Raw genomic sequence first — 17,273 nt, forward strand, 5'->3', positions numbered from 1 at the left:
CATAATCAAATGTATTCGAAAAGAAGACTTGAAAATGTGTAGCTTATAAAATGAATAGTGAAATATACAGAAGTCAGAACAGATATACTGCTGAAATAGTTGCACAATGTGCAGAAAATGACAGTGGAAATTACTCTCCCAGCTATAACAGCATTCTATGACAATTCCTACATCAATTTTTTCCTCCTCTGTAATTCTTTCCTTCCTGCCCAAATCACATTAAATGTTGTGATGCTAATATAAAAAGCCTAACACAATGGACCAAAAATACAAGCAAACATCTTTCTTGATGTACAAATTCCATAACTATTGTAAGTGTAAAGTACAAAGCAGTAACTTCAATATCTCTTCAATGTTAAATGAGGTAAGGGTTTCTTTCAGGGTATAAAGGAACAGATAAGTAGCCCAATATTAGGAAAAGCTGGACTTGCATCTTGAAGTGGAAGTACTAACTGATGCTAGTTATGGCATGTTTGTGAAATGTTGCCTGGTTCTCTCACATGAAGGAAGATCAACTCAATCCCTATGCTAATGAGGAGGGGTTTCTGCATATCATTTTACAACTCCCTTCATATACAAAATCTGCTAGTTTCCAATTTTCCATGCTTATAAACTCTCTTCAGACCTTAGCTCTTGGTGCTTGTCCAATTCCCACTATTAGGAATAATCTAAAATCTAAGTAAGTTAAAATATACGTCCTGAATGGCAGAAATGCTCAAGAAACATAACAAGATGCATTACTATTGATTTTTTACCTGTCATCTACGTGCAATTAATCTCTTAAATCTTAATTACCACCTGCAGTTCTTGAGCAATGAAATAACATAAAAGTTATGTCCCTTCATGATCTTGCCAAGGTTTGAATACATTGGAGTAAATATATGAGGAGTGCTATCCAAATTCAGCATCTGCTCTTTGGTTACGCAAAAAAATCATCAACTACCCAAAACAAAACTCAAAATGGATTCAGAAGCCAAAGCAAAACAGAGGCAGGCTGTTCTATTTCAAACTTACAAACAGCACTGCTGCATTCCTCTAACCCCATGCGGGAAGGGCTGCTAAAATAGGGAACTGTAAGGCAAAGGTAATGTGCATTCTACAAAATAAAATGCTGTCTGATTTTTCTTGGCAATCGTTTATCTAAAACTCAGTATTATTAAAAACATAAATGTTAAAATATGTTGCTAAAAAGCAATAGGAAAGAAGGAGGCTACATTATTTATTGTCATTTGTCTATTTAACTACAAAAAGTGCCAGCTGCAGGCTCCACTGAGTTTCAGTTTGGATTTGAAATGGCAATTCAGCTTCTTTGTGCATGACAGGAAGTTCAGACACTTTGTAACTCACAGATCTTATTCTTGGAGCAGTGACTAAACTCTGGAAAACAAGTAGAACCACTAATTTATGTGCCAAAATGAACTGAAATCTGAAGCAGGAATTGCTAAAGCTCTGACGGACCTATGGTTGGTAGATTGAACTTGGATAGATGAAGTTTCCAAACCCATCTGTCTAATCAGCCTTTGCAGTAGAAATAGGTGGCGTTTGCTTTTTAATCAGCCCCAAAAATGCTTGTTTTCAGGCTACTAAGGACAAAATCATGCATCTTCCTCTGTGAAGTACACTGACAGAGAATATATCCTTTTCCTTCACAAAATCTCTTAGCAAAGATAAATATTATATTGGCTATATTCAGCTGAAAAGGAAGCTGAAGAGACTAATCTCCCTAGTCCCTTTTGTCCCTGTGAGATTTCTGATGGATTCTAAGGACTGAGAAATTGCAACAGACCATAATTGTACAGCTGAAGGTGTAACTATCAAACTACCCGTTGCATTCTTTCAATGGGTATGATAGCTCAGAGGGTACAGAGTATCAATCTGACTCCTGGCTACTCAATAAGCTCACTACAGTAAGGATTCTGGCCAGAGCAAAAGTACAACTTTTCAAAAGTTCACTTAATGTCTCATGCTAATGACTAAGACTATGCCAGAAAAACAGGAAAATACTGTTCTGCAGAAAATACAGACACATGCCTCACATCAGGAAGGAGAAGGGGAAAACAGAAAGAAATGTTTAACATGCTATAGAGAAACACCTATCTTCTGAACACTAAACAGACATAGACCAATACATTCAAATCCTTCTCCCAGACAGAGGATAACTGGGCAGTCAAATGACACAGCTATTAAAAATGCCATTGCTGAATGCATCAAACAAAATATCACAGTAGCTAAACGATAAATGAATGGACCCTGGAATACACATTTTGGAATATGGGTGCACATGCTCAAGTAAGGTTAACTCAAACTGGAACACAGTTCCAAAGAGGTGCCACATGTGGCCAGTACATCAAGCCTACTTGTTTTGCCTAAAAAGAAACCTACACAAAATCCCCACACTAAGAGACATCTAAAAAATATTGTCAGGTAAACCTCAGAGAGAGAAAGGAAACCACTTAATATAAACACTTATATATAACAAAAGAACAAATGTGTATGAAATGTCAACAAATTCAGACTGAAAACTAGAAGACTTAAGGTCTTTTCACATCACCAGCAATATTCTACTCTTTGTTCTTCTAGAGTTGCAGTGGAATTCTCAAACCACTTTTCAGCATGATTGGTCAACTGTGAAACCTATACTAATATTCAGAAAGAGCTTGATCACTTTATGGGAAACATTAAATGGGGAGAGTATCTGCAACAGAGGTGAACAGAACTCAACAGTTCAGAAAATTCCTTCTAGTCCTATGTTCCTTCTTACACTACAGTTAAGCCACTTAACAGAATGAAAAGTATTGTTTGGAGGTGAACTAAATATGCACACAAAAAAGTTCATAAAAGGGAAAAAAAAAAAGCATATTCAAGTAGTCTCTGAATAGAATAAATTGTGAGTACAGAAATACTTTCCAAACAGGTGTTTTAGAATAGCAAGATTAAGTCTGTAGTTCTGACAAATAATTTTTTACTCTATGGTAAATTTTTATGTTGCCCAAGAACTGCATACATTTATTTTTAAAATTATTTTCAGAGGCTGAGCCTACTTAAAAAAAATCAGTCAGAATAAACCACAAATAAAAATTTATTGGTCTAGGCAAACATTTCAGTTCGTTCTCTAAATAGGCTATTTTCACTGCCATTTACATTTTCTCATGAACTCACAACAAAAATTCTAAGCAGTAGAGTGTCACTGTATTTTGTATTCAAAAACGTTATCCTTTTATAAACTACTAGCAGGAAAGCTGAAGATTGGATTTGCCAGTGTTAGGTTAATAATTGGACCTGGTGATCTTGAAGGTCTTTTCCAACCTAAATGATTCTATGGTCACCTGAAAAACAGGTCTTCATTGTCCTATCCTGCAGGCAAACAAAACTCTGCCATGGAAGAATGAACAGTGCTGGTTCTTACAAATCACAGCATCCCCAGTGTTTTGCCTCCAGCTGACTCAGTCTTGGTTCACTCTTCATATACTCCTTCATTTTCCCTTGCTGACTTCCTTCTCTAAGGTTCTATGACATCCTCCCTGTCGTCCCTCTTACCAACATTTTGCTTCATAAACATCCCAAAATGTAATAACCATTCTAGGTTTTCCTCTCCACTTTCATCTCCAGATTTTCTAAGCTCCTTTCCAAATATGTCTGGCTATCTCACACCTTGACATACAGACTTCTCAGAATTTTCAGTTTCTAGAGTATCCATCTATCCATTCACCAAATACTTCTTTGGCACTTGATTGATTCTGCTCCCATTTTAATATACCAGTCTCTATTACTTTCATATTAAAGGAGTACTTATCACAGCCAACACACAAAACTGCAAGGGCAGGAAAAAGATAGTTCTGTAATTATAAGTAATTTTATGATACATTATTGGTATGATGGCAGTAAACTGTAAATTACTTATGAAATCTTAAGCAAACGATTTGCTGTATATTGTACAATGGTTTAAAACAACCTGAAGGAAAACACAAGTTATTTTGAAAAATTATGGGAAACAAAGATCCATTGAAAATCAGGACAATCTTAAGCACAGCAGTATATCTCAGCATCTTCCCAACTAAAACACTTTTCTATGTTCCAGAATCATAATTAGAGGCAACTGGTCACATGCTACATGCCTTATGTACCATGCATACTTTTAAATTGCAAAAAAAGTTACAACTACAAACATACCTTGTCATCAGGCAGCACATGCCAGATGGATACTGTCTTCTCCTCGGCTTCACTGTTGATGGAGAGGTATGAGGGCTGATAGATTTTTGTTGGTTCTAATATTAAAACCTTGCAGAAAAAAATAATTTTTCAATAGTTAGTGCAAAACTGGTAGAACTTCAAAAAGTATTGAAAACTCTTAAAACTATTTCTTTAGTCACACCATAGCAGGAAAAACAGGGAAAAAATGAAATGCAAAATTTTAGGTACTGGGCTAGTTTAGCGTGGCTGCCAGTAACCTAAGATTAAAAAAGAAAAAAAGCCAACTTTAATTTTTTTACATAAGGCTGTTATGTGTCATTTGGTAGCATGTATCAATTTTGCAAATTACTTTTTTAAAAATGTCAGGTTTTGAAATCTTTCTGTCACAATTCAGTCTCCTACAATGCCACTCTAGAATGTCTATCTCCTGTGTGGAGAAGGTTCATGGTACACCTTTATCATCTTTTGGTAGAAGCATATTTGGGTGAAGCAGAGAAACAGATTAACCTAGAGCTAAACTGAACAGCTTTTGATTTAGACCACCACGAACTGTAGCCACTAGATCAAATTATTTTCTCAAAAGTAACAAGTAACACTGCAAGAGGCTGACAGCTGAAGAGTATAGAAAATGTTGTGGACTAAGAGAACAAAAACTAGAAGCATCATTTAAAAGAGATGAGATGCAACAATGATTGGCTAGGGCAAGTTGGTCTACCCCTATTTTAAAAATATATAAACACCGAAGTAGAAAGTCTTGGAGACAGCCATGGCTTAGTGTGAAATCTAAGCCATATCTCCTTCAGAGTCAATAAGCACAGAGATACACTGGAAGCAGTGCAGGGCTAAATTCTGAAAAGTACCTACACGTTTAACTCTGTAAATGATAAGCAGTGGAAATTAAAATGTGTTGCTTGGCATCTCCAGACACCTACAATTTGTAAAATCTGATTTAAGCCATTTCACAAACTGTGGTCTTTAACCTTTAACAAATTGTCCATGCACTCTGTCGTTTCTTCTTCAAAAGGCCAAAGTGATGACACTGATGTTACTAGATAAGAGAGTAACTAACAGCTAACATACTGCCCATGGACAGTGGAGCTCTTAAGCTCTCAGAATACACAAAACAATTCACAATAAGGAAATAGGAAAAAAGCTTCTTTTAGAATAAATTAATTGTGATCTGGGAGAAGGGAGGGAAAATAAAGTTGCTAATTTAAATTTTGTTGACTTGTTGAACTGTGTGATTTTCATTCTGAACAGGCACAAAAAGAATTTTTGTATTATGAGAAATCCCATATCTCTGTTTGCAACATCAGTGTAGTCAGTTCACAAAATCACAAAAGAGACTGAGTTGGAAGGGATGCAGAAGGACCACTGTACGAGTCCATACAGGGATGACCTTGGCCTTGTCAGCTCCACGCTCCAACCACCTTCCTGTACAACACCATCAAACTAGATGGACTTTGGGTTTATCTCTTGGCTCATGTTATTGCAGTGATCAGCTTTGGTTTGCCTTTTAATATTAATAAAAATTCAATCGATTTTATTTGAACAGTTTTATAAGTCAGAGCCTACGGTAAGTATGTAATAGAACTATCCTATCATCTAAAATCTAAAAGAATTATGTCTTGTCTTGTACAAAACCCAAAAGATTCAAAATATCTTTTGTTTCCCGCCAAAACTTTCTACCCGTTCTCATCAGAAAAGGAAAACCAGGCTCTTTAGACAGTCTCATGTTGCTTTTACTTTACTGCCTCAAGCTCTTGCTGTTCAACATTGAAGTCTTCCTAAAAGTTTATTAGCACATCTACACATGGACAGTAAATGAGCTGTACAAAACAACCACTGTATCCACTTTAACTATCTGGGAGGCAATAGCAGTTGCTGTTTAAGACAAAAAGCTGGTTTTGCTGATGGTTAGCTGAAAGGAACACCCAAGACATTATTTCCTGGACATATACAGTTAATATGTACAGAAAACATATTTACAGTATACTTTCAGGACATGGTGCAGCACTGGGGCACCTAATAAAAATTCTCATCAAATTTTTTGTGAAAAAATCAGAAATAAACATATATATACACACACTTTAGTGCAATGTTGTTGAAATGCATTTTCTAGTAGCTGGAACAATAGATTTCTGACTGTTTGGGCTGACTTTTAACCTCTGAAAGGGCACAGTCTTAATTGGCAGTAGAGTATACAAAGCCTGCTGAGCTAGAAAAAGACTGAAATTAACTAAATATATTTTTCTTCAAAACACAGTATAGTTAATATATAATCACCTGGAGTACACTGTAAATGTTTACTTTAGAAGTATACCCATTGGTAGCAAACAATAAATAGTAAAATTCTATCTTGTCTTTTTTCCTCATTACTTTTGTATGGAACACATTGTGCAATCCTGTTGTACCCACGTGCATTCAATTAAAATCAATCTAAGATTCAGGCCAAATACATTTCTTCTGGACAAACAGTCTGGCCACCTAAAAAGAAGCAGTGCTTTGTGCTCATTTCTTTTACACCACAATTTGTTTTAAAAGAGCCCATCCCCAAAAACACTACCAAAAAAAGTCTCCAAGATCCAAAAAAACAGCCACTTACTGGAAATCGAACTACAGTCACATCTGTCTTCGTGGCTTCAACAAGAAAGTCCATCCAGAAGTCCACAAGTTCCTGTTTGGCTGTATGTTGCTCTGGAGTCAGTTTCTTAAAATGCTGATATATCAAAATAGTTTCTACAATAGACTTCAGGTACCTGTGGCCATCCAAACATACACAGATAGTAAATTCAGAACAGTTTGTAAGCAGTAATATCTCTATCTTTAAACACAACTGAAGTATTCACCATTGCAACACCAAGGTTGCCAGTAACATTTTGCTGCTCTAGGATTGCTTTTCATAATAACAATTCCCAACTAGAATTGGAAACACAGCTGCTAAATGAGGCAACTGAAATATAAAAGAGTCCTGGAACACTCCTTCCTGCCCATATTCCTGATACCATATACTATCCTCTATCCTAAACCATGAAAAGTTAATTAAATAGCTAAATCCTCTGCCTAAGAACCAATGTGAGCCTATGTCCAACTTGTTTCAGTAGTGACCTACCTCAAATAAAAATTCAGGTGAAAAGTCCACTAGTTTAACTGTTCTATTTCCTATATTGTGTCTGCATAGGCAATTATTTAACACATTTCTAAAACATGATGTTTCTGGAACTGATCATCCTGGCAAAGATGGCAACAGCTATGTTAAGCAGTTTTTTGGCATTGCTAGGAAGGGGCAACTGATGTGCTGAATGTTTCCCCTAAATCCAGTTCATCCCTCTCTCTGTTGTTCTACTTTCTGGGGCTGATTTATGGAGCTTCTTGGTACCATTGCTTTCTCTTGGCATTTTTAGAAAGAAAGGTTGTAAACATAATCTCACACAATTTTTATGAATACTACAGCAATGAGACATACACACTAAAAGAGGATTTAGCATTGCTATCACTTTATCACAGTTAGCTATTCATGGAAAATTTTTTTACATCCTCAGAGGGTTTTTAGTGAACATTTCCATAGCTGTGCAATTTCCAATTATCCTTCTTAGGCCATCAGGATAGCTGGCTTAAGGTACTGTGTTTGCACCAAGTGGGCCCTGCTATAAAGCAGGCAACAGAGGGAAGGAATTGCTCACAGGAGAAATTCTTCACGAAGCACAAATGAGTGAGCTGTATTTTCAGAGTTTAATCCACAGACTTAAACCCCAAAGGCACTGGGGTACATAAAATCCTGACAACCATAATATGAATGACAGGCATTCATAAACTCCAGAAAATTCTACCAGGAGACTTCCAGAGAGTGTTATCCAGCTCCTTAGAAAAATACACACATAGTAAAAATGGAAAACTTTGCAAATAAATACACTGTAAAAAGCATTTATGAAATATTTTGTCTGAAAATTAGAGTTTTTAATTTTGACAGTTTCTATGTTATGTCAATACAGAAGTTTAGCATTTCTGTATTTTAGCATCCACCTGATCACCTTCTGGAGGCACAATCTATAAAAACATAAGAATATATATGTTGTGATGTTCACACTCTTATAACTAGCAGAGTGACAGTTTTTTTAGTCAGAAATGAGTCTTGGTTCTCCCCACCTAAGATGATACAAGTCCTTAATGAGTAGGTGAGTGGTCCTTAATTGCTGCCTATATCCATTGCAGGTGCTGGGAACCTGCTGTCAGAGCACACATCTCTTGTCCTTTGCGTAACAGATGTTGAGTTTACAGGATTGCCTTTAACCCTGGCTTTACGGCCTTTCTAATTAATTGGACTTTGATTTGCAGTCTTATCAATCGCTACAAGATGCAGCTTGCACCACACAGCTCATTTGTATTCAGTTCCTAAAACATCTGCTACGTGCAGATGTTACCTTAACAATATTTAAAAGTACAGCCAGGCCTCCCTAGCTAAGCTGTCTTCATTGCCCAAAACCTTCAGGTTGTCATGACTAAACTCAGAAGCCACTACCACTTCTCTTAAGCAATGTAGCTGCAAGCAACTCCTCCTTTCTCCTTTGCCCTCAGAAGAGCTTGAAGTCCATGATGAATCTGCCCTTCTCACACATCAAATACAGACCCATATCCCTTCTACCCCTGAATAAGGGCAAAAGGGAAAGAGAGTCCTGTCTCTGGATAACAGTACAGTGAAATAATACACACACAGTAAAATTTGTTAAAAAACACAAAACATATCTCCTGTCAGCTGAGTACAGTGCCTAATGTGAAAGCTGAGGGAGTCCAACGTTTTAAAACATAGGAACGTACATGGCCTTGTTTATCACCTTACCATGCTGGTGCCTTTAGTTTAAACAGCTTTTCTGAAGCCTGGATCACTCGTATATGATCATTAGCCAGCATACTGGCCCCCAAGAAAGATCCCACTTCCCAATAGCTTTGCAGTTTCTCCAAGCTCCCCTTTTTACCAAGCAGGCTGCTGATCTTTACTCCTGTAGCAAAGACAATAACAAGTCACAAGAATTTGTATTAATGCAATTTTAAAATAACCATTTCCCTTATTCAAAGTAGTTTAATTGCTTACATTACTATACTCGCTCCATTTTGATAAAATAAGATGGAAATCATACTTACCAGTTAATGTTATATGCCTTCCAAACACCCTAATTGGTGAAAAATTCTTTTTTCCCCACCCCCTCTTCCTACAGGCTTCTCAAGAAAGGAATGTTAAGACATCACTGTGAGGACAAGGCCACAGTCAGATTACCTATGTTCTTGCATGGACCTCATCTGTAAAGGTAAATTGGGGCCTTAGGCTACACAACATAGCTGCAAAAACTTAACAGATGCTGAATAAGGCACCTATTATGTTTTTTTCTGCTCTGTTTTTTCAACTTACAAGCCCCAAGCCCCAAACTTACCTTTATAGACAAGGTCCCATGCAGAAGGAACAGATGATCCACTGGGCTTCTTCCAGCAGTGATGTTCTTTTAACTGCCGCAAGTCCTACCCCAATGAAAGACATCTATTAATATTCACAAACCCCTCAGCAGCTCAAGACTACGGCGAGCCTCAGGTTTTATTTTGACTTGCTAAATTTGCTGAGAACTACAGGCTACCCTGTGGCCTTCAGGATGAGTTTTAGTTCATATGAGCTGCTACATATAGCTGACATGAGATATGCTACACCATCCCCTGCAAAAAAAAAAAAAATTCAGCTTACACAACAAGCCGCTCCACCACTGTAGTCTTTTATTCACTTTCCCCACACTGCTCCACTATGACAGTTTCCCTCCCACATCATCTCCCATTGTCCTTGATATTCAGGCGGAGTATTCACAAGAAATTTCAATGCAACTGTTGATCTTGTTTTTTCTTAACCTTCCCCGAGTAGCTAGCAGACTAAGCTTCATGGTGGAAGCAGTAATAAATATTATCAAAATGGGTATCATTACATAAGCTACATTTCAGCCTACAAAGTTTATCTTGTTTTATCACATTGCTCACATTTTTATGACATCAATGTCAGGTGATAAAGGCTTTTAAAAATGCCATAGATGCTAGCTATAAAGTATCTCTGATCTGCAGGAGAAATGTCACAATGTACATCACCTCCGTCAACACCACAGGGTACCAAGGTGACCATCTCTGCAGGGCTTTAAGCCAGGGTGCTACACACATTCACACTGTCAAAGAGACCACTTGAAGATGCACACCTGCACTAGTCAGAGGAGAATAGGGAAGGGGAATTTGTTATGAAAGTGTTCAACTTTAGCTGGGTTCTGGAGAACAAAACCTGAATGCTATCTAGAAAACACAGTAAATGGAAAAAATTAATCTGCCTCAGGCCTTTAAAGTAACACTCCTCAGCACTATCTGCAAAGGCCAAAGAGCACTACTAGAATGTCTAAAACATTTGCATGCATTTGATAGCAACACATAATAAAAGACAGGCACCTACTAACTTCTACAGTCTTTTAATGTGACTTCATTACAAGATATGTAAGGAACTGGTATCACAGGGATACCTGGATCATTTCACTTGGACATGCCTTTGTTGGGAGGAAGGGGAAAGGGAGGAATTTAGCTGTGCATAGGGCCTCTGCTAAGCACTGGGTGATGGCACACACAGTTGCAGTGGCCACTGACCAGCTATCACAGGCTGTTTGTCACAGAGAGCAGCAGCACTGGTCTCTGGTTCACAGGCAAACATGCTCTGCCATGCCTCACTGCAACTGCAGGGACACACCCATCACAACCCTGCCGTGCTCCAGATGTGGGAACAGAGCTAAAGTGAGGTACAAACTGAGTGTGTGGGTCTGATGAAGAGTACAACTCACATGGGGAGGGGCCTGCATTACTAGCTGGCAGGGAGAGGTGTTTGTTAGGAAGGTAGGACTGGTGACAGCAACAATTTTGAGTCCCAGCTCAGGGAGGGAGACTTACAGGAAGATACGGGGAGAAAGGATGGATGTATAGCAGTACCTCAAGACACCAAGTCTGGGAATCTTTACTGTTATGTAACCTGGAGAAAATGGAAGTTTTACCCAAGTATTCTGTGAAGTGGATCCTATTACCTTAGAGAAGACAATACCACCCTCTCATCAAGTTCTTCTGAGAAAGGTGAGGTACTTGGTGCTAAAACTCACTCTAGTTTGCTGACCATCCTCTGCAAAGCTCATCTATAAAGTTACTCATCCCTGAAAGGCAAGTTACTTAGCTCTGAAATGTAGTTGCTTTGTGATGACATTAGCAAGAAGTTCAAAAGACTATAATTCCAATTTAGAGAACTTGTGGCGGGGGGCAGGGGGGAAGTGCAAAGTGAACCTTGATGAATTTAATTCCGAGTTTATGGTCTCCTTGTATAATTTCCCTTTTCTAAGTTTATTTTTATTTCACCATCTTTAAAAGACTTTTGAGAGTATAAGAAAATCCAGGCAAAGACATTCTCTCCTTCCAATGATAAACTTGGCATTCACAAGGAGAGGGGGGAAAAGCAGCAGGAATTCCAGTATATTTTATGAGAAATATTTTGCCTTTAAAACAAATGAGACAAAATAGAGGAACCATTAACACCAGAAAAGCCTTTGTTTTTATAACACCAAAAATATACCCACAGCTTCTGATGAAAATAAGGTAACAGTAAGCAGATACTACCAGTTAAATATTACTATGAAGGCTTTATAAATAAACTGCTTTCCTTGCTCAAATATTGATGGAACAATTCATATTACAGGATCCTTTGTGTGTCAAAGTTGCACAGCCTGCACAGATCATAACTGTCAATGCAGATCACAGCATTTCTGTTCTGGTCTCAAAGTTATTTGTATGGTTAAGAAAGCAATACTACTCAGAAAATAGAAGGAGGGTTTTTATTAATGGTCCCTTTGCTCATTTAGTTTTGAACTATAATCTGATAAGTACAGGTAGAAACTTTCAGAAGGCAAATTTTCTGATCTGATGCATATTGGTAAAAATTCTCTTGGATTTATTCTTATTTTACTGCAGTTATTACAATATTCCAAATGTAATCACATATGCATCTCCTAATTACAGTCTCATGAACCCTCTGAAGAACTGATAATGACTACATCCTTCCCTACCCCTTTCCCAGCCTAGCAATATTATTTCCATATAACTTGGACTGAACTTGATGAGTTTGTTCTTGCCTCTCTCGTGATCTCCCATCAGAAAGCAGAACTTCTCTAATTTCTGTGTACTACAGATAATGCTGTGAGTGGACACCAAACAGAAAACACTGCTTGGCAAATCTAACTATTGCTAAAAAATTATCTTGTACACACAAATCTAAACAAGAGGTGTCATCACAAGAATTACACACATGTAAGAGATACTTGGGACCAGAAAAAATCAAAACATTTTCCCATACAACCTTTGTGATATTGCCTGATTTTGTTTAAAACATTAACCTCAGACAAAGAAAATACTAAACTATGCTCAGAATCTAGCACAACTCCAGCCATCTGATAAACCTTGTACAAAGATCATTGTAAGGTCTTACACCTGGGAAAACATAGTCCAGGAGTGCAGCATAGGCTGGGATCTATTGCACTGGAGAGCAGCTCTGTGGAAAGGGACCTGGGGGCCCTGAAAAACAAGCAGCTAAATAGGAGTGAACAGTGTGTTTCTTCAGCTAAGAAACCCAATGGGATGTTGGGATGTTCAACAGGGGCATCACTAGGAGGGATAAAGAAGCCATTATCCCACTCTAATTAGTGCTTGCCAGGGCACTTCTGGAATAATGTGTTCAGTTTTGGTTCTCACTATACACAAAAGATGTGGACAGGCTGGAGATGGTCCAGAGAACGGCCACAAAGATGAACAAAGGACTGGAAGCCTGCCATATGAGGAAAAGCTGTGTTTGTTCAGCCTTGAGGAACAGGCTTAGGGGAAGTGTTATCACCATCCAGTGGGTAAAGGGTGGCTACAAAGAAGATGGAGACTCCCTTTTAAGAAGGAGTCACAAGGAAAATACAAAGGGTGATATGCACAAGTTACTACTGGGGACTTTCCAATTGGACACAAGATGAAAATTTTTCAAAATTTGAAGAATCAGCCCTTGGAATCATCTCCCAGAGAAGCAGTGGATTTGCTGACATTGGACATATTTGAGGTTCAGCTGGACAGGGTGTTGGGCCATGATACACAGCGGGAATACTATGCTATAAATATATTTGAAAACGTGTTTCAAAATAGCTGAGCCAATCTGACTAAAAGTATTTTGACAATATTCCACGTAACAAAAAAGAAAGATGGACACCAGTAGCTAACAGGAGGGATGGCTATATCAAGGGTTTCCAGCAGACACCAACTAAATGTTAACATAAGACAGGCAAACAAACACACAAACAAACCACCTAAGGAATGGATACTTCTGCACTAAATAATTCATCAGCTAGGAATGGAACCTTATGAAAGAATGAACATTAATTTCTGTAACAGTCTCAATACAAACAATAGGGAAAACAACACTGGACAAACTCATAAGAAGATGATACCAAAGAAATTGCACACAAATTTCATGAGTAAAGCGACTTTGTACAGATCTAGTTGGCTGTAGTCTGCATGCAATTAAGAAGTTTATTTTAAAATTAAGGATTCATATTAAACTACACAAAAAATATAGCCCAGCTCCATTAAGCTACCTCGTTTAAAGTTAGGCCAGCAAGTGAGTATTTGTAAACACTATGCAATGTATAGAACATATCTTCTTACCTCCTACTCTAGCACAAGAATGCAAATTTCAGCAGAGGATGTGGAAGTATTCTATGCCAACCAAAAAGCAAAATCTCACCCACTCACAGAAAGCCAAACACAGTAGTTGGGGCAACTCTATGCAGCCTCACACATCCAAATTAATACCTTCATTTACACCTGAGAATTTAAATTTCACTTCCAGTGTTTATATGAAAGTAATCATCTCACTCTGACCTTCATACTCAAAATTATCCAGGAAATTGCTTCCAGACAGACAGTGTGCACCTAACTTCAAAACTAGAACAGTCACTGAATACATTCAGTGGAGTGAAAAAATTTGTTTCTCACTTGACAACCTCCTCAGGAGAAACAAAGATTAAAAAAGACTTCACAGAAAGTCAAGAATTATACTAATTCATGGAGAAGAACACCAAATGCAATGCATATTACAACATTCAGTCCTTTCTCCCAAATCTTCCCTGAACATATTACTGAATAATCTCGAGTTTTCCCTCTCCTCAAATCCACAAAATCATGAACAAAATCATAAAAAGAATCGTCCTGATTCTTCCTTCTTAAATAAGAAGCTTTTTATGACAAGGGTGGCGAGACATTGGACCAGGTTGCCCAGGGAAGTGAATGACTCTTTGTTGAAAGTGTCCAAGGTCAGTCTGAGCAACCTGATCTAGTGGACATGTCTCTGCCCACAGCAGGGGCTTGGACTAGATGGTCTTTAAAAGGTCCCTCCAACCCAAACCACTGCTATTCTATGATTCTATAAATACAGATGTTCAGAAACCTCTAAGAATGCATCAGAAGATAAATAGTCTTCTCTCAACCCAACCCAAGCTCAAGTCAAGTGCATTTTCCTCAGTCTTAGGATGGACTTCTCATCCATATTCCCTCCAGGGGTTTCTGTTTGTTTGTTTTAAAGAGTGCTAGAACTGGATTCCCATTTCAGGTGCTCTGTTTCACACAAATGATGCCTTTATAAAGAAGCTTAGCTTTTACTGAACTCTGGCAACAATTTAAGACCTTGACACTGAAACTTGAAACTGAAATCTTCATGACAGTACTCACCTGCAGTCAGGTGGGATCAGCAGTGGTATGAGAGACCAACTTAAATATTCACATGTTTTCTATAAAAACTTTCACATATAACCATCAGATTTTTTCCCCTATAACAGTGGGTGGTGGAATCCCCCTATAACAGTGGGTGGTAGAATCACATTCACTAGAATATGATTTCACCATGAATTTGCAAATTATAATTACCAACTTTCCGCAGCTCAAAAGAAGTATCAAAGCAATGTCCAGCTGCCAGGAGGAGTACTGCATAATCAATTCCTGCTGGTAACGTTGGCTCTGACTCAAACGCCTTCTTGAACCTAGGAAAACAAACATTCAAGCTTATTTTGTAAATAATGCAATCTAATTGGGGCATCATTACAGTTTTAGGTAATTTAAGAGCTTATCTTCTGTTTACACAGCAAGAATCCATAGAAGCAAAAATACTGTTTTCCACACATTCTTTGTGGTTATTTTTAGGAGTCTGGTATTTATACATCCTCCTCCCATTTCCTTTCCCCCCACACAACAAGCACAGATCCTAATCATCCATCCCAGTAAAATTATCCCAGTAAAGTTACAGTATCTTACAATATTTTTTTCAAGATCAAATAGAACTGAATAATACTATCGGTAAAAGACCTGTTTCAGAGTTATATTTATTAATAAGCTCATTAATTTAGTCTTTAATAAATGAGTTTTCATTTACTTGAAACCTTAGATTTTATTGTGGATCTGCTACAATGGCACACACAGAAGCAAGTGATACAAGAATATACCTCACATTTAGCTATGATTTCAGTGACTCCAAATTTTATTCTTTACTGAGTGTCTTATTGACACTGTCCTTATGAGTTCACATAAAAAAGGACTATACCAGATTTCATCCTCCTCAAGAGAACTGAGCAATCAAGAGAAATGGCAGAGGCATTCACCTAGGCTCAATCTTGTCTTAAAAGAAGTGGAGGTGCTCACACTAACACACTATCCTCATGCTAGCAATGCAAGTAGCTGTGACAACAGCAACAGGACATTTACAGTGGTTTAAACTTATTCCTCAGAATAAGAACACCGTTGGTTGCAGGTATATACACACATATTCACACCTCCATAGGGAGAAGGCAAAGACTACTATCATGTGGGAGTTAAGGAGCACAAGAAATTACACTACAGTAAAAGAAATGTAGTTTAAAATTACTTTCTAAAGGATGAAAAAAAATGCAGACAAACAAATGGAATACATTTTAAAAAATTAACAGGTTGTGACATTAGTGTGTAAGGAAGGAAAAAAATCCAATCTGTGCAAAACCCTAGATTTGACTTCTAGACCATGCTTTGACATGCAAGCAAAGCTAAGGCATCTTTATCCCACCAGGCCAAAATATGGCTGGTTTTTAATTTGTTTGTTTGTTCTTTTTTCTGCTCTGATGATTAATGACTTTGCATCCTTTAACATAAGATCTGCTCTCCAAAACTGTAAAACAGGCTTCTTTTCAATCTGCTACATATGTATACTTTTTACACTTCAGCTGCCCACCTCCAAAGAACTTAATCATTAGACAAGCGCCTACTCCTCTAAAGAAAAGCAAGAAAAGCAGAAAGTACTAGATCTTTTTCCTTCATCATCTGCAATTTTCACTTGTACTGCGAGTTACAAAAAAGTGCACATACAAAATATTTTTGGCTCACTTAAAAAACCCCAACCAACACATACGCACAAAAAACATCCGACCTAAAAACAAAAAAACAAAACAAACAAAAACAAAGGAAAAAAAACCATAAAAATCTGTCAACTAAACAGAACAACACTCTCATTGATTCTAAGTATATACATCTAAGAGAAGTCCTTTAGCTGGCATTATCTGTTTGGCAACACAGTGATGTTGGGAACTGGACCACTTTTTCTGCCCTAGAGATCTTCCATGCTGTAATTCTCATGCAATACAAAAAGGAGAGAGGAAAGATTGACAGAAGAAGAAGAAAAAGCCTTGGAAATTAGTATTTTTGTTCTAATATAAGAAAGAATGTACTTTTGGAAAATGTTGCAGTTGTTGACGTCAGAGAAAATGTTGCAGTGCAGACACTGAATTAGAGAGGTAGCAGTGAAAAGATATGAATAAAGACTGGGTAGCTTTGGTAAGTCTGATTCACACTGTCGGTGTGAAACAGGAAAGTGACAGTTAATAATTACTCTTTTATTTATCCTCTCATATTTATATGAAAGATGTCTTTTATTCTGCTTTCTAATTGTCACAAAAGCACATTGTTGGTTTGGTTTTTTTTAATTGGAA

General features: G+C 37.6%; 1 protein-coding gene across 1 annotated transcript in view; it reads right to left on the minus strand.

Moving 5' to 3' along the window:
* MAP3K5 (mitogen-activated protein kinase kinase kinase 5) overlaps positions 1 to 17,273 on the minus strand; it is a 101,589-nt gene that overhangs the window by 33,904 nt on the left and 50,412 nt on the right. The window contains exons 9-12 of the mRNA XM_053972530.1: positions 15,190 to 15,302; positions 9,029 to 9,188; positions 6,797 to 6,950; positions 4,171 to 4,278 (exon numbers count right to left, since the gene is read on the minus strand). Coding sequence (XP_053828505.1) covers positions 4,171 to 4,278; positions 6,797 to 6,950; positions 9,029 to 9,188; positions 15,190 to 15,302 — 535 coding nt within the window. The remainder of the gene's footprint in view (positions 1 to 4,170; positions 4,279 to 6,796; positions 6,951 to 9,028; positions 9,189 to 15,189; positions 15,303 to 17,273) is intronic.

The sequence above is a fragment of the Vidua macroura genome, chromosome 3 (assembly GCF_024509145.1).
Source record: "Vidua macroura isolate BioBank_ID:100142 chromosome 3, ASM2450914v1, whole genome shotgun sequence".
In the NCBI taxonomy this organism is placed as follows: domain Eukaryota; kingdom Metazoa; phylum Chordata; class Aves; order Passeriformes; family Viduidae; genus Vidua; species Vidua macroura.